This window comes from Pelodiscus sinensis, chromosome 1 (assembly GCF_049634645.1).
Source record: "Pelodiscus sinensis isolate JC-2024 chromosome 1, ASM4963464v1, whole genome shotgun sequence".
NCBI classification, from domain to species: Eukaryota; Metazoa; Chordata; order Testudines; family Trionychidae; genus Pelodiscus; species Pelodiscus sinensis.
The window spans coordinates 291740863-291766252 of record NC_134711.1 but is presented as its reverse complement, the minus strand read 5'-3'; the positions used below and the strand labels follow the sequence as shown (position 1 = coordinate 291766252).

At 42.1% G+C, this 25390-nt stretch overlaps 1 protein-coding gene across 2 annotated transcripts; it reads left to right on the top strand.

Moving 5' to 3' along the window:
- The first annotated feature begins 244 nt into the window (after window positions 1-244).
- Window positions 245-24096, top strand: NEK3 (NIMA related kinase 3). 2 transcript variants are annotated; one of them, XM_075919110.1, is made up of 16 exons: window positions 245-378; window positions 1180-1435; window positions 3433-3526; window positions 3733-3830; window positions 6025-6108; window positions 6856-6923; window positions 7043-7129; window positions 8673-8727; window positions 10462-10662; window positions 13899-13968; window positions 14994-15028; window positions 16013-16115; window positions 17267-17419; window positions 19600-19734; window positions 21912-22038; window positions 23603-24096. In XM_075919110.1, the coding sequence occupies exons 2-16, from the start codon at window positions 1319-1321 to the stop codon at window positions 23667-23669; spliced, it is 1494 nt and encodes a 497-aa protein (XP_075775225.1). In that variant the 5' UTR covers window positions 245-378; window positions 1180-1318; the 3' UTR covers window positions 23670-24096. The 2 variants fall into 2 exon arrangements, with proteins under 2 accessions (XP_075775225.1, XP_075775224.1); XM_075919109.1 differs by having other exon boundaries at window positions 14991-15028.
- Window positions 24097-25390: the final 1294 nt, after the last annotated feature.

Here is a 25390-nt window from a genome sequence, read left to right as displayed (position 1 = left end):
TGAGAGGGGCAGCGATGTTGAGCACTTCCCTTCCAAAGGCGTTTGCAATGCGGGCTGAAAATGAACAGTGTTTGGAGCGTGCAGGTTGCTAGGGAACATCAGTGCTTGTCAAGCACTAAGTGGAGCTGGTGTCGTCTTATGAGCGGGGAGAGGTCAGCGATCCCTGCTCCCTTGCAGACAACAATCACCCTCCCGCGTGGTTTCCTTATAGTTTTTGTCCGCTAACCATAGAAATGACAACGCAGCATCCCAGCTGCCTCAAGCGACAGAAGGGGCGGGGCCTACCTTGAAGCTGGCGCTTGAGCGCGGCGCACGGGCGGGGCGGTGGCAGGCGCCGGTTCTTGGGGCGCAGCTGCCGCAGGGAGAGGCTCCAGCACGGTACGGAGCCCGCATGGCCGCGCCCGGAGGCTGAGCAAGGGCGGGAGGCCAGGGCGGGGGACCCTCCCGCACGTAGCCGCCAGCTCTCCCCAGCCCCGCCCCTTACCCCGGATTACCTGCCCGGGTGTACACGCGTCCGTAGGAATGGGGCGCCAGCGCTTTGCTGTGGGCTGGGATAAAGCGAGTTGAGGCTCAGTCTGGAACAAGAGCGTCTGCACGTGGAGTGGCCGGCAATGGCTAATCCATGAAATTCGCACCCTGTTACTTTTCTTGGACAGTCAAGGTCCTGATCAGTCCAGCCAGGGTGTAGGTGCCCTTGCTCTGCAGCCCGGGGCAGCCCTCCACCGAGGCTTTCACAAACTGCGCACACTTGAGTTCTCTTAATTCGGTCTGCCTGGCCTAGAGCGGCCTTCTTTCTTTTGTTCATGTATTCCCTGGGAGATAAAGTAGGACGCGCTCTTGGTTCCTGGTTATGCAGGCTGATTAATTTGCTCTTTGCTCTTTTAAAGATTAGCCTTCACCTAAGGGTATTTGTAGGTGCTCCATCTACAACAGAACCTGGGATGTCCTGGTTAAACAACCCGCTATGTCTAGTGAAAATCTATAAATCAACAGCCAAAGACTTTCCTATGAGCAGATCCTTCCACTACAAACACAAGCAGGGTGAAACTATAAAATTAGTGACATTTTCTGAAAACCTTATTCCTAGTAACACTAATAGAATAGAACAAAAAACTAATGTTTGTGGCAATTATGAGCAGTTGCAATGCCATCATATAATTATATATTTTTGTTTTGCAGTTTTTCTCTCCTTCAGATAATGTTATCAAAAAATACAGCTTCTGAATTTTTTCCCCAAAACTGAGTTTATTATACGGTTTGGAAGAAATCCCTGTGAAATAACCTTTAAGGAAACATTTAAGACGTGGGCTTACAAACAATGGAAAAATACACTGTGTTAAAAGTACTTGGAGAGGGATCCTTTGGGAGAGCTCTTTTAGTTTTTCATAAGAGTAGTGACCAGAGATATGCAATGAAGGAAATAAGACTTCCCAAGGTAAATCTCCTTTTTTATATCTTAATCACCTTTTAAAAATTCACTATCCCCTCCAACATGGGTAGGCAAAGACTATTCTTGAGAACAGGATTTCAGAACTTAGGCCTACATCCTCCAATGGTATTTAAGTGCCCTCTTCCTATAGTTAGACATTTAAATACCTTTGAGAATCTCCATCTTTAGTCAGCTCAGTGCAGGGTTTCTTCATTGGGAGATAAGGGTGTTGAGACTCTCATAATCTGGCCCTGAATAAGTACTGCAGGACTGAAGGTGTTATGGTAACTAGTAAAGACTGACCAGCATCACATTTGTGGCAGAAGATGGCACATGGGAAGTTATATAGAGTTAAATCCTGGTTCTACTTGCAGTCAACGGCAAAATTCTTATTGACTTCACTGGGGACAAGCTTCACCATAGTATTTAATACAGGGGTGGGCAATAATTTTTGATGGGGGGCCATTCCAAGATTTCCATGATATTAATAGAGATGTGGGGTCTGGAATGGAGGTTGGGATGCAGTAGGAAGCTTGGGGTAAGGGATTGGAGTGCAGGAGGGAGATTAGAGTCTGGGAGCGAGTTGGGATGAAGCAGGCAGTTGTGACGTAGGGCAGGGGACTGGAGTGCAGGGGTTTGGGATGTGACCTAGGGTAGGAAGGGATTATGATCTGGGGCAGGAGATTGGGATGCCAGATCTAGGAGGGAGTATAGCTTAGGTGTAAGCGGGGGGTCAGAGGATTTGGGTGTGTTGAGTGGGGGTGGGAGGGCAGAGAGTTGGGGCAGGAAAGGGCTGGGGTCAGCTTGTCAGCTGCCAAACTTGCCTGCCTGCCTGCAGACTCAAAGGCTACGTCTACACTGGCCCCTTTTCCGGAAGGGGCATGTAAATTTCAGCAGTCGTCGTAGGGAAATCCGCGGGGGATTTAAATATCCCCCGCGGCATTTAAATAAAAATGTCCGCCGCTTTTTTCCGGCTTTTAAAAAAGCCAGAAAAGAGTGTCTAGACTGGCCCCGATCCTCCGGAAAAAGTGCCCTTTTCCGGAGGCTCTTATTCCTACTTATACTTCAAAGTAGGAATAAGAGCCTCCGGAAAAGGGCACTTTTTCCGGAGGATCGGGGCCAGTCTAGACGCTCTTTTCCGGCTTTTTTAAAAGCCGGAAAAAAGCGGCGGACATTTTTATTTAAATGCCGCGGGGGATATTTAAATCCCCCGCGGATTTCCCTACGACGACTGCTGAAATTTACATGCCCCTTCCGGAAAAGGGGCCAGTGTAGACGTAGCCAAAATGTTTCCTTGCCTGGCCACGTACTTCATAAATAACTGAGCAAAGGAGAGTGGGCGTGAGTCTTCTTAGCTGCCGGCAGCTCCTATTGGCTGATTTCTGCGAGAGGTTGGTGGCTTGGCGGGCCGCATCCAGCCCATGGGCTGGATTTTGCCCGCGCCTGATTTAATATATAAAGAGGAAGTAGGTTGCCATCGTTGATTGTTGCTGAAATTTAATTATGACTTGCTTTTCATTCAATTATCCAAGAAAACTCAAAAATTATTTTTCACAGAGGTCTTGGTTATACCCTAGTTAAAGTTAAATTTATACTAAGGCACATTAAAATAATCTGATACAAGTTCTGATAAACCTTGAATTGTTCCAGAGATAGGAGGTGCTGCTGCATTACCTTGTTCTGCTGAGGGTCTAATAGAAAATCATAAAGTGATGTAGCAAGGTGCCCTGTCTATTCAAAATGCATACAGAATGGCTCTAAAATCCTTACAATCTCTAGAGATACAGTTCTGGGAAGTTTATTTTGTGTGCTATTTTTCACTTTTTGATTTTATAGTAATGAATGGAGTTTTAAAGTTTCTAAATGGATGGCTTTTAAAAGTTGTTGAAAATAAATAGATGTCTAGTGCTTCAGAACTAATATTAACTTTGAAAATGATGTAGCATGTGTGAAGATTTATTATTGCAGCATTTGTATAACTATACTTATCAATGTGTTTTCAGTCTCCTTCTGAAGTACAGAACTCAAGGAAGGAAGCTATTCTATTGGCTAAAATGAAACATCCAAATATTGTTGCCTATAAGGAATCATTTGAAGGTAAATATGTAGTTTTTCAGAAATTATCTATTTGCATTATTTAGATTTCAAGATCTTATTACATTTGTAAGCTTTGGTGTGGCCTGAATTTTTTATTTACATCTACCTGTACAATACATAGTACATAGTTGATGCTACATAATAACAATGATATAGTTAGTAAGCTAATGAAATTACTAATTAATCTTAAATTATTTAAAATTTAGCTGATGGACATCTGTATATAGTGATGGAATACTGTGATGATGGAGATCTAATGCAAAAGATTAAATTTCAAAGAGGAAAATTGTTTCCTGAAGATATGGTAAGAAAAAGAAACAATCTAAAGACAGCCATAAAAGAATATTTCTTCATGTGAACTGATGATCCTCAAATGCAGTATTTTGAAAATGACCAGGCTGGTAGATAACTGACTGCCAGGTAATCAAAGGATGTTGCAAGTATTCCCTTCCTTAGTATTGTGTGAGGTATGTGATACTGTAACAGGTTTACTGTCCCAGGTGGTGGCACTTAGACCACGTAGAGCAAGAGAGAAGAACAAGGGAGCTCTGCAGCCAGCTTGCTTTATAGCTTAAGTGGTAGAGGCTCCTATACTAAGCTCCAGGGGGCCTAGGTTCAAATCTGCACAGTGGTGGTGGTGTGCAATACAGGCAGTCCCCGGGTTACATGGCTCTGACTTACATCGGATCCCTACTTACAAACAGGGTGAGGCAACCCCGCACTAGCTGCTTCCCCTCAGAAGACCAGGGAGATGCGAAGCTAGCGTGCCCCCTCCCCCCCCCCCCCCCCAGCAGACCAGGGAGACGCGGAGTGGCTTTTCTCAGCAGACACCTTAGCTTGAGAATAAGGGACTGAGGGAAGTGAGGTGTGGGAGAATAAAACTTAGCTCTGGAGAAATGTTTGGCTAGAGTTTCCCCTACAATATGTACCAGTTCCGACTTACATACAAATTCAACTTAAGAACAAACCTACAGTCCCTATCTTGTACGTAACCCGGAGACTGCCTGTACTGCTGTCTTCCGTTCATCCTGCTCTCCAAAATAATAGCACTAATCGTGGTGTTTTGGAAAGCGGTGGCAACATGCTAGACAAATACTACACAAGACTGGCAAACTTGCTTGTAAAAGTGTCACTTTCAGGAGTAGTACTTTATGATTTGATTTAAAAGAAAATTAATTGTGCTGCTGTTTATGTGCATACATATATTTGTATGGTTTATGTATGTAAACAGCAGGGCAATGACAATTTAATGTGATTTTTACCTGCTAATAGATGGAAACATCTAACTTCAAATGTACCTGAGATTTCTGAAACTAGGGAAGCCTGTCACCACAGTAAATCTTTCAGGCCTAATTTTCCATTGCCTTGCACCTTGTAGTCATTGGCACCAGTGAAAGTGGATGTAAAATGCTACCAAATCAGAGCAGTAGTAATTAACACTCAATTTTTGCTTGTGTAAATGACTAACCAAAGGTCAGAACTAGTGAATCAGACCCCCCCATATTCAAGATTGAGGTTATACGTAGATATAATCTTTATAGCTGTTTCTGAAATAACTGTATGAAGGCTGTTGTTGCCATTAGCAGCCATTATCATATAAAACAAATTGAAAACATACAAAACCCTACAAAACCTGCTTGAAATTAATGAAATTTTTATGTATGTATAATATTGTTCAGACAGAAAAAAATGTCTGTGGATGGGGCAATTTCAGTAATAACAAGGTAAATCTGAGTTATTTGAAAGGCTTTGTACATAGACAACATGTGTGCTGTGAAAAACTCTGCTGCTGAGTTTCTAATGAAAAGTTTAAATTAAAATCTAAAGAACAATGAAGCAGAATTACAGTATGAGGTTGTACTACTAATGAATAAAGAGTGAAACACTCTGATACAAGTGGAGGTATCTATGTGGTCAAATACTAACTCTCATCAAAATTCATTTATGTAATATGTAACTCTCATCAAAATTCATTTATATTTTATATTATTATAATGACTAATATTTTTCATTTTGGAGGCATCTTTACAGTTAAAACTAGAGGGCCAGGAAATGAAGATCTAATTCAGTAGGATGGCTGAGCATCCCAATGATCCCTACAAAGTACATTTAAAGAACGTTTTACTCTTCCTAAAAATATATTGTCTAGTTTACAGTTTAAATAGTCTCATTTAACTCTAAAATTATAATTGAAATGCTTATAAAATGGCTTAAAGGAACAGTGCTTGTTGACTGTCCAGCCTTTATTTATACTAGTATTGAGAGTTTTACTTGCCTCATTGAAACGTCATATATCTTAGCAGTTAACCTCCCATTAGACAATGTAAAGATTTATGTTAAATTTATGCCAGATTTATTTTTAATTCCCATCTTGGAAGGCTATTGACTCTGTAAAGATGATTGTTCTTTGTTCTGTCGTACACAAACTTCATTGGTGGAATGAAAAATTGTAACACATGCAATTGTATTGTTATAACTTTTTAGTCACTTTTTTTCAGATACTTTGTTGGTTTGTACAGATGTGTTTGGGAGTGAAGCACATTCACGACAGACGTGTGTTGCATAGAGATATCAAGTCAAAGGTGATTGGAATATTTGTAATGGCTGTTATTACAAGTTACCAACAGCTCTCTTCCAGTTGGGATAGTCTAATTGTGCGCTGTGGTTCATTTTAATTTTTTTATCTCAGCATGAGAGTATTAAATTAATAAAAGCTTTACCCTCTAAAGAAAACTTACCAACTCAGAAAAAGTGTGTGGCAGTGGTCTGAATACTGAACTGGGATTCAGGAAATCCTAAACCAGTAAGTGGGTAGTTACATGAGCCCATGAAACATTTTATTTACCATTGCCCGTGTGCAGGGTTGCCAGAGTCTGCTGGTTTAGTTTTATTCCTCCCGGTATTACTAAAGTGACCCACAGGTAAAGCAAGGTCACATGAAGTGCAGTGCATGCTGAGTGCATGTAACCATGGGCAGTTGGTGCAGCTGGGGCTGGGGCAGGCAGGCTCCCAGCCCCACTTTCAGACCCGCCCACTCTGCTGAGGCCCCATCTCTCTAAGAGGAGAGGAAGAGACACGAGGAGGTGCGTGGGCATGACCCAGCCTCCCCGGCCCCTAGAATACTGTGAGAGGGAGGCGGTTGCATGGCGCGACTTCTGCCTCCCCAAAGCACTGGGGAAGGGAGCAGGCGGGGAAGAGTAATCAAGTACTTGACTACTCACTTACATCCCTATCCATCACCATATTATCTGAATACTGTATAATGCAGAAACATTTGTTAGAAAACAAGTTTTAAGTACATGAATTATTCTTTTTTTTTTTCAATGCAGAATATTTTTCTCACTCAAAATGGAAAAGTAAAATTGGGAGATTTTGGTTCTGCACGTCTTCTTAACGAGTATGTAGATATTGGCCCTGGTTTCAGTGATCTAAAATATATATATTTTATATTTGATTAATTATTACAGAAAGTTTGTCACTGCTTTTCATATGGCTTTTTTTTTTTTGTCTGGCAAGTCCAATGGCATATGTTTGTACATTTGTGGGAACTCCTTATTACGTACCTCCAGAAATATGGGAGAACATTCCGTACAACAACAAAAGGTATGCACTTAATTGGTGTTCAAAAGGCGAGATATTATTGTAATATATTATTTTACACTTGGGCTACAGATTGGCTTGGTGTATCAGGAAGACTCTGTTTTAGAACTTGTTCTTGTGGAGTTTGGGAATATTTTGGAGGTAATTATCTCAGTTTTCAGATGGGAAGGGCCTAAGTACTTCATGTACTGGACTGTTAAACCCAAAAGTTCAAAAATCACGAGTCAGACCCCTTCCAGATAATTATTTTTTTTAAAGACAAGATTGTGTTTCTCCATTTGCCTATTGATTTTTTGAACTCCCCGATTCCCACCCCTATTTGAGTGTGTGTAATTAGTGTCACCAGCTCTTCCATATTCATTATTGCCTACTCCAGGAGCTCTCACTAGTTGGTTGATGGTGCAGTGCTTCCAGCTTCTTCACAGCCCCCCAAATTTTAATTAATTCCATGCCACTCCAGTGCTGGAGGTGGGAGGCATCTGCCTATCCCCCAGGCCAGCAATTAATTATGTACTGTGGAACCTGAAAGATATGAATATCAGAGTTCTAGACTTACTGGTTAACCTGACACCCTCTGGAACCAGAAGTAATCAGGCACTAGTGGAGACCAGTGTTTCCTGCAAGTTGGACATATTTGCGGTGGCTCAGGAGAATTTTAATTGCCACCCACCTGATTACGGAGCACCCATGGCCAGGTTTTTTTGTTTTTGTTAGTGGTGCATATTCACACATGCCTCGGTGCACGTTCTGCACATAGATGGAAAAAGATTAGAGGGAACATTGGTGGAAACACCAACAAAACTTCTCAAAACAATCACTCCTCTCATAAGTAAAGCTCTGAATCCTGGCACTCCACCTCCTCTGGCTGAAATTGGGAGAAAAGCCATGGGGCTGAAGCCCCAAGCCTTGGTGTGTGTTCCCCACCTTGTCCCCCTGTGGCAGAAACCAAGAGTGAAGCCATGGGTTGAAGCCCAGAGCCTCAGCACTCCTCCCAGATCTAAAACCCTGAGCTCTGATGCTCCCAAAGGTCAGAAACCATGACACCCCGATTGCAACTGCAGCCCTAGCTCCCTCTTTTTTCCCCCACAACTGCAACCCTAAACACCCCTTTCCCCTGTGGCTGAAGTCCATAGTATCTTGTTCAGTGTTACCGACAACTTCCATTCCCCAGGTGCCTGTAACGCTGAGGTTCTTCTTCAAGTGACTGTTCATGTTCATTCAACTTAGGTGTGTGTGCTCACCACATGCACAGTGCCAGAAGATTTTCCCTCAGCAGTATGTTTAGGGGACACTGAACTGGTTAAGCCATGTGAAATTCTACCAGATCTAGGGAGCTCCCTACCCTCTTGCACTAGAATGCTATTACGGTAACATGTACAGTTTTACATCACATTATGTTATATGGATATTTCTGTTCCTTTTAAGTTAAATGTATTTTTATTGGCATATAGTTGAACTCTCGAATAATTAACATCTGCTAAGTATGACATTGAATTGTAATAATTGGTTAACTACTTTTTAAATTTTTTTGTATATATATTTCTAGTGATATATGGTCCCTGGGATGCATTTTATATGAGCTCTGTACTCTTAAACATCCAGTAAGTGTACTTATTTTTATCAAAATAATTTAAATTTTGTTTTAGATGCATATAACTTTCAAGTATTAATAAACTCTGAAATGTCATTAGCCGGTAAATGTAGTCGGATGGATTAACGAGTAATCATGTATAAATGGTTTCTAAGTATTTTCTTCTCACTGAGTTTTACTCAGTTTAAAAAACTAATTATGACAGGCAAATTAGAACATTAATATGTAGTGAGTGTTTTGTTAAATATATAAAAATGGCTATACAAGGTCAGATCAATGGTCCATCCAGCTGTTCTGTGTTGTAATTGAAATAAAAACTATTGAAAATGTAGAAAAACATCAAAAATATGTAATAAATTTTAATTGGTATTGTTTAACAGTGAAAGTTAACTGTGATTAATTGGCAGCCCTAATATAGCAACAGATGCTGTATTAGATTATATAGGATATGAACATATAGTAAATTGAAAGTGGAACTCCAAAAATATTGTTGTTTGTAAAATTTTCATATCTAGAAAGCTTTATGGCCATCACAGTTACAATGTTAAGAATAAGCTGTCACTATTACATCACTACCAGAAATACTACTTACAAAGGTAGTACTGACTATCGGAAACATGCTCATGGCTATGTAAATAAAAGGCAGGAAGGCAAATACTTGCTCTAGTATCAGTAGAGAATTGAGTTTTTTTAAACTCATTGGCCAAATAGGGTACATCTACACAACACCATTACGGGCAGTCCCCGGGTTACGTACAAGATAGGGACTGTAGGTTTGTTCTTAAGTTGAATCTGTATGTAAGTCGGAACTGGCATCCAGATTCAGCCGCTGCTGAAACTGATCAGTTTCAACAGTGGCTGAATCTGGACGCCAGTTCCGACTTACATACAGATTCAACTTAAGAACCCCAGGCGCCCCCAAGTCAGCTGCTGCTGAAACTGATCAGCAGCTGATTCCAGGAAGCCCGGGGCAGAGCAACTCTGCCTCGGGCTTCCTGTAGTCAGCCGCTGGTCAGTTTCAGCAGCGGCTGACTTGGGGACGCCTGGGGCAGAGCGGCTCGGGTGCTGCTGAGTTGGTCCAGTAGCGCGGCCGCTCCTCGGCGCTACTGGACCAACCCAGCAGCACCCCAGCTGCTCTGCCCCAGGCGTCCTGATTCAGCCGCTACTGAAACTGATCACCAGCAGACCAGGGAGACGGGGAACAGCTTTTCTCGCCCCGGAGGAGGCGGGCGGCGGGACCAGGCGTCCCGCCGCTCCAGTCCTCCGGGGCGAGAAAATCCCCGTTCGTAACTGCGGATCCGACATAAGTCAGATCCGCGTAACTCGGGGACTGCCTGTATTTCAAAATAACTGTTATTTCGAAATAACTAACTACACACAGGCAGTTATTTCGACATAACATCAAAATAATGTCCATCCGGAGGACTTCTTACTCCACCTCCGGTAACCCTCATTTTACAAGGATTAAGGGAAGAGTGCTCTATTTTGAAATAAGTGCTGTCTAGACGTGCCCAAATTTGAAATAAGCTATTTTGATTTAAGCTACGCAATTAGCGTAGGTCAAGTTGCATAGCTTATTTCAAGTTTAGCCTTTCTGTGTAGACATACCCATAGATAGCATATAGTTACATAATATTCATTAGTACGGAATAATTAAACATTAACATTGCTGTTACATTACGTCACCTTTTCTTTCCCTTCATATTTGCTTTCAAGGCTTTAACATTTTTTTTTTCAAACTTAGTTTCAAGCCAAAAGCTGGAAACATCTCATCCTTAAGATATGTAAAGGATCCTACAATCCACTTCCATCTCAGTACTCCTATGAACTTCATTATTTAATAAAACAGATGTTTAAGAGAAATCCGAAGAACCGTCCATCGGCCAGTACTATTCTTGAAAGAGGCTGCTTAGCAAAACTAATCAAAAATTGTTTGCCAGCAGAGGTATAGTGTACTTTTATTTTGTCTCCAATTAACAACATTTAAAAGTAGTGCCTACATTTTAGAGGCTAACTCAAATAGATATATTGCCATCTCTTTATGTTACTGAAAAAATTACTATTAGGGGACTATGTTAAAAAGTTAGTCACCATTCTTTGTTGATACAGGTTTACAGATCAGAACTATTACTGTAGGGGAGTTGCTGTTCCTATGCTGAACTAGAAGATTTATCCAGGGTTGCCCGGGTCCTTCTGGGAAGGGGACTGGGAACGTGGGGGATGTAAGACTCAGATCAGGGCCTTGGGCATGTGTGGGGTGGTGGTGCAGGAAGCTGGGGGCAAGGGTGTGTAAGAGTGAGGGTTGTGGAGTAAGGAGGGGCTCAGGGTAGGGAGGCCCCATCTCTCCTCCCAACTCTCTCCTGGCTGCCAAGGGTGTATTCTCTTCCCCCTCAACTCTTCCGGCTGCCAGAGGCATTTTCTCTCTCCCCCAGACTCCCTCTCCCCCAGATGCTGGGGACATTTTCTGTCCCCTAGCTCCACTGGCCATTGGGGGCATTTTCTCTCTCTCTGCCCGCCCCCAGCCACTGAGGTGTTTTTTCTCTCCTCTGGCACAGTGGCCAAGGGCCAGGAGCAAAGGTTTTGGGGAAAGGGGGGGCTACTTACTTGGTGTTCTGGCAGGCAAGATGGTGGAGCCCTAGCCCTGCTGGCCACTCTTTTGGCGGTATGATTGCCTCCAGTGGACTCCCTCCAGGATAGCTCTCCTCTGTGGGCTCACTGCCCCTGTGGCCACTCTCATATCCTGTCCCTCTGAACAGCAGCCCCTCTCTTTGCATATTATGGAAAATAGTCCTTTTCCTGGGGCTTCTGGTTATCTTGGCACAACCGAACCCTGACCTTGTTTTAAGTTTGAGATGAGGAAGCTGAATACCAAATTTGGTGGCCTTAAATCTTACCGTTTAGAAGAACTTCTTGAACAAACGGAGTCACAGACAGACACACAGACCAAAAGACGCACTCTGAAATATATCAGAGGGGTAGCCGTGTTAGTCTTAATCTGCAAAAGCGGTGAGGAGTCCTGTGGCACCTTATAGACTAACCAAAGTATATCAAAAAAGAGCTTTCCAACCTGGAGTCTCTCATAAAAAAACAACCTTCCCCACAAATGGACTTTACTAAAATAAGACAGGAGATCTACATCACACACTTCACTTCTCTACAGAGGAAAAAGGATTGTAAGCTGTCTAAAATACTACCTACCACATGGGGCCACAACAGTGGTACCCCTAACTCACCCAGCAATATCATCAGTCTTTCAAACTACACACTCAGCCCGGAAGAAGAGTCTGTTCTATCTCGGGGACTCTCTTTTTGCCCCACCATCCCCACTAACATGATACAGTTCTGCGGTGATCTGGAAGCCTACTTTCGCCGTCTCCGTCTCAAGGAATACTTCCAACACAACACTGAACGGTGCACTGACACACAGATACCTTCCCACCAACGGCACAAGAAGAAGAACTCCACATGGACTCCTCCTGAGGGTCGAAATGACAGTCTGGACCTCTACATAGAATGCTTCTGCCGACGTGCACAGGCAGAAAGTGTGGAAAAACAGCATCGCTTGCCTTGTAACCTCAGTCATGCAGAATGCAATGCCATCCATAGCCTCCGGAACAACTCTGACATTATAATCAAGGAGGCTGACAAAGGAGGTGCTGTTGTCATCATGAACAGGCCTGACTACCTAAAGGAGGCTGCCAGACAACTCTCCAATACCAAATTCTACAGGCCTCTTTCCTCAGATCCCACTAAGGAATACACTAAGAAACTGCACCCTCTGCTCAGGACACTCCCTACACAAGCACAGGAACAAATCGACACACCCTTAGAGCCCCGACCATGGTTATTCTATCTATTGCCCAAGAACCACAAACCTGGAAATCCCAGACGCCCCATCATCTCGGGCATTGGCACTCTCACTGAAGGACTGTCTGAATATGTGGACTCTCTACTCAGACCCTACGCCACCAGCACGCCCAGTTACCTCTGTGACACTACTGATTTCCTGAGAAAACTACAATGCATTGGTGATCTTCCAGAAAACACCATCCTAGCCACCATGGATGTAGAGGCTCGCTACACATGCAGATGGAATACAAGCTGTCAGGAACAGTATCCCTGATGATACCACAGCACAACTGGTGGCTGAACTCTGCGAATTTATCCTCACACATAACTGCTTCAGATTTGGTGACAATATATACCTCCAGACCAGTGGCATTGCTATGGGCACCTGCATGGCCCCACAATACGCCAACATTTTTTGGCTGACCTGGAACAACGCTTTCTCAGCTCTCGTCCACTTACGCCACTTCTCTACCTACGCTACATCGATGACATCTTCATCATCTGAACCCATGGGAAGGAGACTCTGGAAGAATTTCACCACTATTTCAACAGCTTCCACCCCACCATCAACCTCAGCATGGACCAGTCTACACGGGAGGTCCATTTCCTGAATACCATGGTGCAAATAAGTGACAACACATAAACACCAACCTATACTGAAAGCCTACCGACCGCTGTGCTTACCTGCATGCCTCCAGCTTCCATCCCGGACACACCACACGATCCATTGTTTACAGCCAAGCACTGAGGTACAACCGCATATGCTCCAACCTTTCAGACAGAGACCTACACCTACAAGATCTTCAACGAGCATTCTATAATTTACTTCGTTTAGTCTATAAGGTGCCACAGGCCTCCTTGCCACTTTTACTCTGAAATATAGAGATTGTGGTAATGTGTTCTGGACAAAGATTTTGTATAGTCCTAAAGAGTTTACAATCTGGGAAAGTAACAAAAGATGAAGATTCTGAACGCACGAAGGCCAAGATACTGAAAGTGTTTAGGCCCATAACTCCAATTGAAATCAAGCAGCTAGGCGCCAAAATGCTTTTGAGGATCTCTGCCAAAGTGACCAGGTGATGGAACCAATTCAAAACTGCAGAACACTGAACATGCACAGTCTTCTGAGAAAAGTGGAGTTTTGATGAGGAAATGTTAACATAAAAAAACACCACTTGATTTATGATTTAATCAAGAGTGGATAGTTTTTGTTAAGTAGAAGGTGCTTTTTGTTCCTGGTGATTAGTTTATATTTTAACACAAAAATTGTTATTTAATTAAAAAAATAATAAAATATGCACACTACATTGAATCTTTGGGTACAATTTCCAGGTTACAGCTGAGTTGAAACAAAGATCAGAGGTAACCAAGAAACACAAATGTGATTTGGGAAGAATAAAAGGTAATTTTAACACAGTAATTTTATAAAGATTTAAAATGTATCAAAAGTAAGTTTGAAATGTAGGATCTTAGAATCTGACATTACAGAACATATATCTCTTTTGTGTTTTCAAATAAAGTTGAAATTATTTGTGTTTTCAAATAAAGTGGCATCTGGAACATGCTAGGGAGCTATATATCTCACCTTTGCAGAGTTTAGTAGGTATTTTGACTTTGTAAACTACAATTTTATTTTTTATCATAAGAAACAAATTTATATGACCTCTTTTAGCACAAGAAGGAAATGTTTATGTGCCACATGTTCTGTTTGTAAGCAGTTCCCTGCTTTTGTGTGATAAATTTAAGGAAAATAGCATCAATGTCTGGTCTGAGGTTCCAGTCCTTCCGCTCATGCATAACTTCAAACATGTGATTTGTCCCACTGGCTTCCTAACTTCCTAGATTGCATCCTATATAAATAGTAGGGTTCAAACTTGTTTTGAATGTACATGTGGTTGTGTTATGTGTTCCTTCCTTCCTTTTAGAAGTATAGCGGAAAATTAAACTGCTGTGCATACATTTTAAATGCTGTCCTTAGAAGCAAATATGTGTTAAAAATATGTTAAAGAAGTTTGAAAATCAAGAAATTTTAAGGGGCAACATAATTTTACCTTAAAGGCGAGCAGCGTTTGTCTTTAGGCAGGCTGATGGCCAAGCAGGTTAGTTTGTTGGCCTTTCACTTCCAAAGAGGTTGTTTCAAATCCTTTTTGATTTTTTTCCCCTGTGGATATTTACCCACTGCTTAAAACCCTTATATAATCACAGATAATCAGCAGTTCCTTTTTTTCTTCAGGGGAATTGAATAGCTTAAGTGTCTCAAGTTGGGACTGAGGTATATTGTCAAAGCCATGAAGAAGCTGTAGAGAATTTTTCTTCAGCGTGTTTGGCTTAGTGATGTTAATTTCTTACCATCATGAGAACCACTTTACTCTAGCTGCTTATTTCAAATATTGATTTAATTTTTGACCATGTCCATTAATTTAGCAGATGCTGTCAGTACAGGTGGGCATTCTGATAACGGAGTAAGTCTTCAAATATGATTACAAATATAATTCCTATTTTTACAATAACATATATAGCAAATTGTTATTGCAGACTAGTTACTGTATTTGTTAATAATCCATAGGCTGGTAGATCAGTGATGGGATGAATTGTGACTGTGTTTATATCAACATGTTACCCACAAATGTATTATAGTGGGTACTGCCCACATCTGGTAGAGTTAAATGTACAACATTGTTTGATATAATCTCAGCTTCATATCCCGGAGTCTTTTTGAAATTTTAGCGTAGGAGTTTGTTTTTTCCATGTTTAGTCCTTGCCTGGAGGTGGATTATGTTTTAGTCTCAGTGAAAATCTCTTCAGTTGTTTTGAGTTATGGGGGAGTGGATAAAATGCACTTGTCCATTTGCATTAAAAATAAAAGCATTGAACAAGCCACAGCAGAAACAGTTTGGCTTGGATATAGTCCTCACTGAGAACTAGTGCCCATGGTTGGTTTGGGGAGAGGGTAAATGCCTGAAAGATCACTTCTGAGGAAATTTTAGCAGAGCCTAGATCATCTCCGGCGATCACATCTTTCAAAATACAAGAGAGATATGTTGCCAGTAGGGCTCATCTACTTTCCCTGGCTGAGTTTCATAATCGAGACGTCAATCTAGGAACTTCCTGCTTGGGTGCCCCTTGTTGTTCCCCAGGTCAGTGACTGCACCTATTCATTCTCCATTAGATCACTTCAGCTTTAAAAAATTAAAAGATTTATAGCCTTGTGTAATTCAATTTGTGCTTGGTGTCAGAAATCCAGACTCTGTCAAAAAGGGCATACAGCATGGAATAGGGTGTGGGAAGTGCAGTGCATTGCAGGTTTGGTGTCAGTGGTATTAACTTTACAATTATTGACTAGTAGTATTTTTGTTCAAAATGTAGCAAAAAAAAAGACTTGCATGGATTATTATTTAATTGCTTTAACCATATAATGATTAATGCTGTCCTTATACTTTTTAAAGCAACGTGAAGATCAAAGTAGTACAGGTAGTAATTCAGAATTGGAGAATGTTACCAAGCATTTGAGTGAGAGGACACTAAATGAAAGGGGCACTGGTGAAGAGGGTAAAGTATATTGAATTCTATATTGAGTTCTCTTCTTTATAGTGATGCTGAGCTGTTGTACACATAGTCAAATCTTTAACTTAAATATATGGTGTATATAATAATCTATGCAATTATACAAAAAGGTGCCAGTACATGTTAGGGATGTAAGCGACTAGTCGACTACCCGATAAGCCTAGGCTTACAGGTAGTTGAGTCACTGCTTGATTAGTCGCGCCCCCCCCCCCCCCTTCTTTCTGCCTCTGTATCAGAGACACCAAGGGAGGGAGCAGGAGCCAGTGCTAGAGGCAGGGAGCCGGCTTAAAAGCCTTTCCCCCCAGCACCATCTTCGTGGGGGGCAGGGAATGCAGAGGCGCAGCGCAGAAAACAGTGCAATCAGGGATTACTTCGGTCCCCTCTTGTGCAGGTTACTGATTGTGCCTCTTCCTTTGAAATTACAAGAGCTGCTGGTGGCTCTTGTACATTTCAAAGGGAGAGGCACAGCACTTGGGTCCTCGCTCATGCATATTCCCTGCTGCACCTCTTCCCTTGTACATTTCAGAGGGAGAGATGCAGCAGTCAGAACCTCATGCAAGCGGGAACTGCTTCGGTCCCACTCGCTGAGGTTTCCTGCTGTACTTCTTCCTTTGAAATGTACAAGTGCTGTGGGCGGCTCTTTTACATTTCAAAGGGAGAGGCACAGGAATTGGGACTCCATGCAAGTGGGGACTACTTTGGTCCCCCTTGCACGGGTTACCCGCTTCTCCTCTGCCTTTGAAATGTACAAGAGCTGAAGGCAACGCTTGTACATTTCAAAGGCAGAAGCACAGCGGGATAGTGAGCGCCCCCCTTGTTGACTAATCGAGTAGTCAATAGAAATTCCTAGTGGACTACTCGATTAGCTGATTAATCAAAATGTAACATTCCTAGTACATGTGCATGCAAACTTTTTGAGATACAGTGATTCTTATTCTGTATTTCAGTTAGAAAAGCATTCTATATTTCATGTTAAAAAAGCATGTTGTTGAAAAAAATTGATGTAATAAAAATAAACACATGGAATCAAATTGGAGTTACATTCAATTCCATTAAGACCAAATTTTGACCCCAAGTATCCAATCTCAGTGTTGCTGGAGTACTTTATTGCTCATTATAGTATTTTGTTTGAGCAGTTTTATCAGAAAACTGTGAAGCCCCCCTAAAGAAAGCTAGTTTGCCAAGTCCACACAGAAAACGTTGGGAAAAAGGAGTGTCCAATACAGTGGCAAATTTCCTGGAAAATCCATCACTGCTTTGTTCCAGATTCACATCTGAAGAGGATAAAAGTAAGATCACACTAAATGTATTTATAGTTGACTTGTATTTGTTTTTGAAACAAGAAATGTGCAAGCTTATAAAATGTTTTTTTAGAAAATAACATTATGCAAGGGATATTTAATAATGACAATAACCATCATACTAATCAGGGTGTGAAGTAGTGAACAGTGCGGAAGAGAATACGTATGCGATTTTTACAGTGTGATTTTAAAACTCTGAGATACATCCCAGCAGTGTTGACAACAAAATTGTCATCTCTGTTTAATCAAGAGATTAAGAACATAAGAATGGCCGTACTGGGTCAGACCGAAGGTCCATCTAGCCCAGTATCCTGTCTTCCAACAGTGGCCAATGCCTTTACCACAGTTATGTCCCTATTATGTGAGGCTAAATCACATTAACATGCTGTACATTGAGCTAACTTTGAAGGCTACTTATAAGAGTCAGCTGATGTAGAAGATTCAGTTGCTCGTCTTTTGAGGAGGGCAGGCTTCTGGAAGCTTAGCACATTTTTGCTTCAGATTCTGCTCTGTTTTCAACTAAGGATGTCAATGTTTAGTCGACTACATGATTAACCGATAAGACTTCTTGTTGACTACACGCACCCTCCCCCCCTTTGCTGCCTCTGTATTAGAGGTGGGGGAGTGGACGTGAACCGATGTCGTGGGAAGCTGGCTTTAAGCAGGCTCCCCACGAGCACTGGATCCACCTGCCCACTCCACTCCTGTGCTACTCCCTCTGATAGAGGCAGCGAGGTGGGGGCAGGCAGAAAATGGTACTGGGGGGGGGGTGCTGTTATAAAAGATGGTTCCCCCCAGCACCTGCTCTGCGGTGCCACCGCCTTCCTCCTGCCCATGCTGCTGCCTCAATCAGAGGCAGCAGTCCGGAGGGGTTGGGTGAGGCTTCCACGAAGCAGCCTCTGTCTATGGTGGACCCAAGCTCAGACCCCCAGTGGACAGGGGCTGCTGCCGTAGACCAGCCTTTGTCCATGGGAAGCTCGGACCACCACAGGCGGGCTGCTGCCACCCCACCAGTTTGCACAGAGAGCTGCTTTTTAAACTGGCTCACCGGCAGACCAGCTCCCGCCTGGCACCCCATGCTGCTGTCTCTGATACAGAGGTAGGGTGGCAGGGGGCTCCCGAGGAAAGGGGCTGGGAGTGTGCTGGCTGCTGGCCCCGCCCCCAGGGGCTATTGAATAGTCGTCTTACCACTAAGATTTCATGTGGTTTCACAACTATTCAACTACATGATATCTAACATCCCTATTTTCAACTAACATGTAGGTAATTCAAGTGCTGGTTACTGCTGTCAAAATCTTATATGACCTTGGCTCTAATAATCTCAGAGACTTTTTCTGTGCCCTGCTATGATAACAGGAAAACTTCAGTATGGGTCTTTTTCTGAAAAATGTACAGATTTTACCTTGTACAGTGTACCAACACACTGGAATGTCACTTGCTTATATTGCTATAATTATTATTATGGGATAAAGATACAACTTAAATAAATGTGAAAACTATCATTTAGTATTTGGTTAGAAAATTCCCAAAGTTGGTAGAGCAGTTGGTAAACCAGGCCATGGATTCTTGTTTGGATTCATGCATTTCCCTTGATTTCTGCTATACAAGTGAGGTTTTTCTTCTTCAGAACTGGCCCTGGGCTCCACCCTGTGGGTATGTCTATACATCAAAGCTGTTTTGGGATACCAGAGGTATTTTGGCATCCCGGTAACCCTTTTTCCATGAGGGTTAAGGGATGTCTCGAAATAGCATTTTATTTCTAAATAAACTCGAAATAAGCTATGCAATTTGCATAGCACAAATTGCGTATCTTATTTCAAGTTTACAGTGCAGTGTAGACATAGCCTGTGAGTTTTATAGAGGCACATGGTATCCATGCAAAAGTGCTGTGCCTCTACATTAGGTCTTGACTTCCTGACAGAAGCCAGAATCTCTTGCTGCTTTCAAGTACCTTATTTCTCCTCTACTGCATACACAATCGGCATCAGTTCACCAACTAAAGGACTATGTGTTGAGGAGCTGGGCATAATGCTACAAGCTGAGACTTCTGGACCACACCTCTCTGTTATTTCTCTATTAGCTATCTCAATAATTTATTTTATTAATGACGTTTTCTGTAGCTAGTATGTTTAAGTATATTAATGATTTGCTAATGATATTTTTACTAGGTGGCTGTGTTATAAAATACAGTGAAGATAAGCCACGTAAGCAGTGGATTAAAGAAACTCCTCACACCTTGATGAATATTCTCAAGAATGCCGATATTAGCTTGGCATTTAAAACATACACTATCTATAAACCAGGTAAATCCTGTGCCTGCAGGCAAATTGACATTTTGGAAATCGGATCCATAATGTTCAATATTCTTCATTATATAACATTATTTATATGTTTGACTTTCAAGACCACAGCAGATTTATATTTACATTTTATTAAACATTTAGACTATTAAAAAAACAAATGTGAGAAATGTTGCCACACAGCTGCAAGTATGTATGTGATCTCTTTCACCTACTGCTTGTGGTGGCCATATTCTTGGTAGCCTTCTGCAAGGCAGAATGCTAAAAGAGTAAAATATAAAATAATTTCTTCTAGCTAATTTGCTGCTGTTTTAGTACAAATTGTGGTGCTTTGGAAAGTCATGGTCCCTGGCTGTGTCTAGATTACAAGCACTGCAGTGCTGCACCCACGCTGCATCCAGAACCTTGAGAGATGGTAGCTAGCTGCCAAAACTTCTTCCATTGACCTAGCTGCATCTACAGTGGCAGTTCAGCTGACTTAACTACGTTGCACGGGGTGTGAAATTTTTCACAGCCCTCAGTAATGTAGATAGCTAGGTTGATCTAATTTTTAGGTGTCGACCAGGTGCCAGATTCTGATTCTACATTGCATTCTCTTGCAGACTGCTTTATAAACTTGTTTAACTACTCATTTAACAGTGTGTGAACAGCCTGTACTGATCCTGTGAGCTTTAGAAAATGTCTTTCTTTGTGTCTAGTTTCTGATTTGACGTCATACTTTCTTTCTTGTGCGTTGTTGGGCTACGAAAAAGTTACATGTACGATTTGAGTTGGGGAAAAACCTGCCTTACAGTGATAGACTTAAGAAGCCCAATTTATTTACCTTACCCAAGAGAATGTTAAGAGGTCTAAGGGCATATCTACATAATCTGCTGGATTGATGGGCAGAGATCAGTCCAGCGGGGGTTGATAGTAGATGCAGTAAATTGACCGCAGAATACTTTCCTGTCAACTCCAGTACTCAACCAGAACGAGAAGCTTTGGCTGAAGTCACCACAGTCAGTAGATTTAAGTACATCAACTTTGGCTACTCTATTGACTTAGCTAAAGTTGCATAACTTTGATTGATGGCCCACAGTAGTGTAGACCAGGGCTAGGAGTATTGTATGAGGGGAAAATTTCTGATATCATAGAGTTCTTTAGCTTTGCAGATAAAGGGATAATAAAATCCAGAGGCTGGACGCTGAAGTTAGAAATTAAGATGAAATAACATTAACAGTGAGAGTAATTAATCATTGGAATAGCCTAGGGATTTGGTAGATTTTCCATCATTTGAACTCTTTAAATAAAGATTGGATAATTTTCTAAACTACTGTGTGTGTTATAGCTTTACCAGAATGAGTGTAATACATGGTATATGGATGAAATTTTTGGCCTCTCCTTATGTGGTGTGTCAGACTAGATGATCATAAGAGTTTCCTCTCTCTTTAAAATCTATTAATATGCGGATGTTGGTTGATTTTTCATATGGTAGTGGTGAGAAGTTATTAATTTGAGAGATCTAAATTCAGACAAGCTAATTTGAGAAATAAAAGAGTTCTTGGATCATGGAACCTGATGTTGGGAATGTATATTCTCTCTAGTGGGATAGATGTAGCTCTACAAATATATTAGGTGCAATTCACTCAGTACAAAGAGGTTCTTTGAACGCTAATGGTGGAACACCTGCAATAAGATCAATATTACTAATAGCTGTCTTCACTGCGGGTAACTCAAGATCCCCACATTCATGTTAACTCTTCTGAGTTAAGCTAGCTCAAGTCAGACCAACCATGCTGCAAAACAAGATTTAGTTGCACAGAATGATTGGTTTATTGCACACAGTGATTGTATTAATCAATACAGAACAATTGTGTTAGCAGCTGAAAAACTGTGCTAACTTGAGCTATGGCCAACAGGCTAGCCAGCTCAAATTCTAATCTACATTCAAGGGATTCTGCATGGTTGGAATATGAGTTAAAGGTAACACATGCCTTATGATTTATAGATCTTAGTTTGGCTTGGAGAAGTTAACCCAGGGGGTTGTAAAAAGAATGTATTAAAAATATTAAAAACTTGGGGGGGCTGGTGGGTTATTAGGACATGTGAATTTTGTTGACTTTAATATTGGTTTTGAAACACACACAGCTTTCTGGTTTTTTCACACTGAATTATTGTGGGTTTTTCCCTCTGTTTCAAAGCCTCAGAAGACTTATTGAGAGGTCCACTTTCTGAGGAAGCCAGTGTATCTGATGAAATAGATGGTGAAGGTGAAGCCATTATCACAGATTCTGAGAGGCTTGAACCAAGATCGGATGAAGAAGACACGTATGTTCCAATACACCTTAAAAATTATATTCAGCTCTCATGGTTGTCTAGATTTGTAAGAGCAGTAGTTCAAAAGTTACTTTTGCTGATAAAAATCTGGCATGTTTTATCATTTTTCAGCATATAAATTCATATCTCTTTCTATCTAACCACATTTATTGCTATTAGAGTATAAAATTCGAAGTACTTTCACTGCCATATTTCACATATTTGCAAGCCAAATGGGAATAAACTGCTACTCTGTAAGACTCTCCTTCCTTGTCACTCAGCCTGAGGAGAAACTACCTGTCCTCGCGGAAGCGATGAGGAGTCCTGTGGCACCTTATAGACTAACTGAAGTGTAGGAGCATAAGCTTTCGTGGGCAAAGACCCACTTCGTCAGATGCATGTAGTGGAAATTTCCAGAGGCAGGAATAAATATGCAGGCCAGGATCAGGCTGGAGATGACCAGGTGGATCCAATCAAGGAGGATGAGGCCCACTTCTAGCAGCTGATCTGGAGGTGTGAATTCCAAGAGAATAGAAGCTGCTTTTGTAGTTAGCGAGCCATTCACAGTCTTTGTTTAATCCAGAGTTGATTGTGTCAAACTTAAAGATGAACTGTAGCTCAGCAGTTTCTCTTTGAAGTCTGGTCCTGAAGTTTTTTTGCTGCAGGATAGCTACTTTTAGATCTGCAATTGTGTGTCCAGGAAGATTGAAGTGTTCCCCTACAGGTTTTTGTATGTTGCCATTCCTAATATCAGATTTGTGTCCATTGATTCTTTTACGTAGGGACTGTCCTGTTTGGCCGATGTATATAGCAGTGGGGCATACCTGTCCTCGAGCTGCCTGCCATGCTATCTCTGGTACATGTTCAGCCATTTCAGATGTGAAGTGGTGAGGTGTGCAGGCAATAGCACACTTGGAGCTTCAGGAATGTGGCTGCAGTGTGGTTTAGGATGCCACATATTTACTGATTGCTGGTCTGCAGGAGAACTTTTCTGACTCTATATTGCTGACCCCAATGTTATTGAATGGCCCTTTAGAGTTTGTGATGCCGATGTAAGCTGTTCTGGACTTGCAGTATTTTTTGGTTTTGACTTTTATATTTCTGTTTTCTCTGACTTATTTTATATTTTGAACCTTTTTTCCTCTCTATTGTACGTCTTGTGCATTCTCTCAACAAATACCATATTTATACGTACTGGCAATGTCAAAATTAAACAAATTACAGATTTCCTTACAGTTTTTCACTGTTTACATAAGAATGGCCATAGTAGGTCAGACCTATGAGCCATCTGACCCAGTATCCTCATGATGCTCAGAATTGCAATTCCTAAGTCCCTTTTTGTGGATCTAGGCGCGTGTCTTTGTTTGCTGATATCTGTTATTTGAATAAATTAAAAAAAATATTATTCCATTCCCTAATCACAAAGGTGTAAGTAATATATCTTTTGTAATTAGGTTGTTCTGACTGTAATTCATTGTGATATGTGTAATAATTGTGGAAGAAGGGAAAATATTAATCAAGATTTTTATTACTATAATTTTAGCTTTGAGAATTTATATTTTTAATCTATTTTTAGGGACTTTGAAGAGGAAGATGATCCAGATTGGGTGTCTGAATTGAAGATGATGGCCAAAATACAGTAGACTGTTCTGTAGCAATAATATGTACAATATGTAAATTACAGTTGTTAAATGGATCTAAACCAATTTTTCAAGTTAATTAGTTATGAATGTGTAAGTTTCATACACAGTAAATGGAGAAAAAATATGCATAATAAAAATTAAAACCCAAATGACATGAACAAATCTGAGTATTGAATATATACTTGAACCAGGTGTTAGTTTTGTAGAAATGCCCAGGAGAGTAACCCTGTTTAAACTGATCACAGTCGGGCATGTGCAAGGAATGGTAGCACTAAAAGAACAGCATGCAAGGTGTTTCTTTTTTATTAAAAAGATATGTGTTTTATAATAGAAACAGCTGATGTTAACTGACACTAGTTTTCTGGATTATAACAACTTTTAATAAAGGCCTATGGCTCTCTCCAACCAGTTTGTAATCCTTTGAAAATGCCCTGGACTTGATTGTTTTTGTTTGTTCATTTTAACAACAGAGATTTTTACAGAAACCATGAATATGGTGCTGAGTAGTATTTCCTATAGGCTGTATCCTTGTGCAGTTGCTCAGGGGAGATTAAAATGCCACCCAGCTGAGTAGCAGAGCACCCACAGCTAGGTGTTTTTTTCTACTGGTGTTGGGGTGCAGTGGGGATGCTGGGTGATGAGGTACATTGGGGGATTGACAGGGGTGCAGTGAGGACAGGGCAATGTGGTCCACTGGGTAATGAGGTCAGATATGGTGACAGGGTACAATCGGTGATGGTGCAGTGAGGACACTGGGTGATTGGGTGCATTCGGTGATTGATGGGGAGAGCGAGGCGGATAGGGTAGTGAGGTACAGTGGGTGAAAGGATGCTGAGTGATGGGGGTGCAGTGAGAACAGTGGGTGATGGGGTGCTTTGGGTGATTGTTATGGAGAGAGAGGACAGGGTAGTGGGGTACAGGGGGTGAAAGGGTGCAGAGGAGTGATGGGGGTGCAGTGAGGACACAAGGTGATGGGCTGCTTTGGGTGATTGATATGGAGAGAGAGGACAGGGTAGTGCGGTACAGGGGGTGAAAGGGTGCAGAGAAGTGATGGGGGTGCAGTGGGGACACTGGGTGGTGGGGTGCTTTGGGTGATTGATATGGAGAGAGGAGGACAGGGTAGTGGGGTACAGTGGGTGAAAGGGTGCAGAGGAGTGATGGGGGTGCAGTGGGGACACTGGGTGGTGGGGTGCTTTGGGTGATTGATATGGAGAGAGAGGAGGACAGGGTAGTGGGGTACAGGGGTGAAAGGGTGCAGAGGAGTGATGGGGGTGCAGTGAGGACACTGGGTGGTGGGGTGCTTTGGGTGATTGATATGGAGAGAGAGGAGGACAGGGTAGTGGGGTACAGGGGTGAAAGGGTGCAGAGGAGTGATGGGGTGCAGTGGGGACACTGGGTGGTGGGGTGCTTTGGGTGATTGATAGGGAGAGAGAGGAGGACAGGGTAGTGGGGTACAGGGGTGAAAGGGTGCAGAGGAGTGATGGGGGTGCAGTGAGGACACTGGGTGGTGGGGTGCTTTGGGTGATTGATATGGAGAGAGAGGAGGACAGGGTAGTGGGGTACAGGGGTGAAAGGGTGCAGAGGAGTGATGGGGGTGCAGTGAGGACACTGGGTGATGGGGTGCTTTGGGTGATTGATAGGGAGAGAGAGGAGGACAGGGTAGTGGGGTACAGGGGTGAAAGGGTGCAGAGGAGTGATGGGGGTGCAGTGAGGACACTGGG

Excerpts from the sequence above, each read along its gene's own strand:
- NEK3 (XM_075919109.1), top strand. The coding sequence starts at position 1,319 with ATGGAAAAATACACTGTGTTAAAAGTACTTGGAGAGGGATCCTTTGGG. Across the intron at positions 6,109-6,855 it reads ATAGAGATATCAAGTCAAAG|AATATTTTTCTCACTCAAAA; the intron begins GTGATTGGAATA and ends TTTTCAATGCAG. Across the intron at positions 17,420-19,599 it reads CACATCTGAAGAGGATAAAA|GTGGCTGTGTTATAAAATAC; the intron begins GTAAGATCACAC and ends TATTTTTACTAG.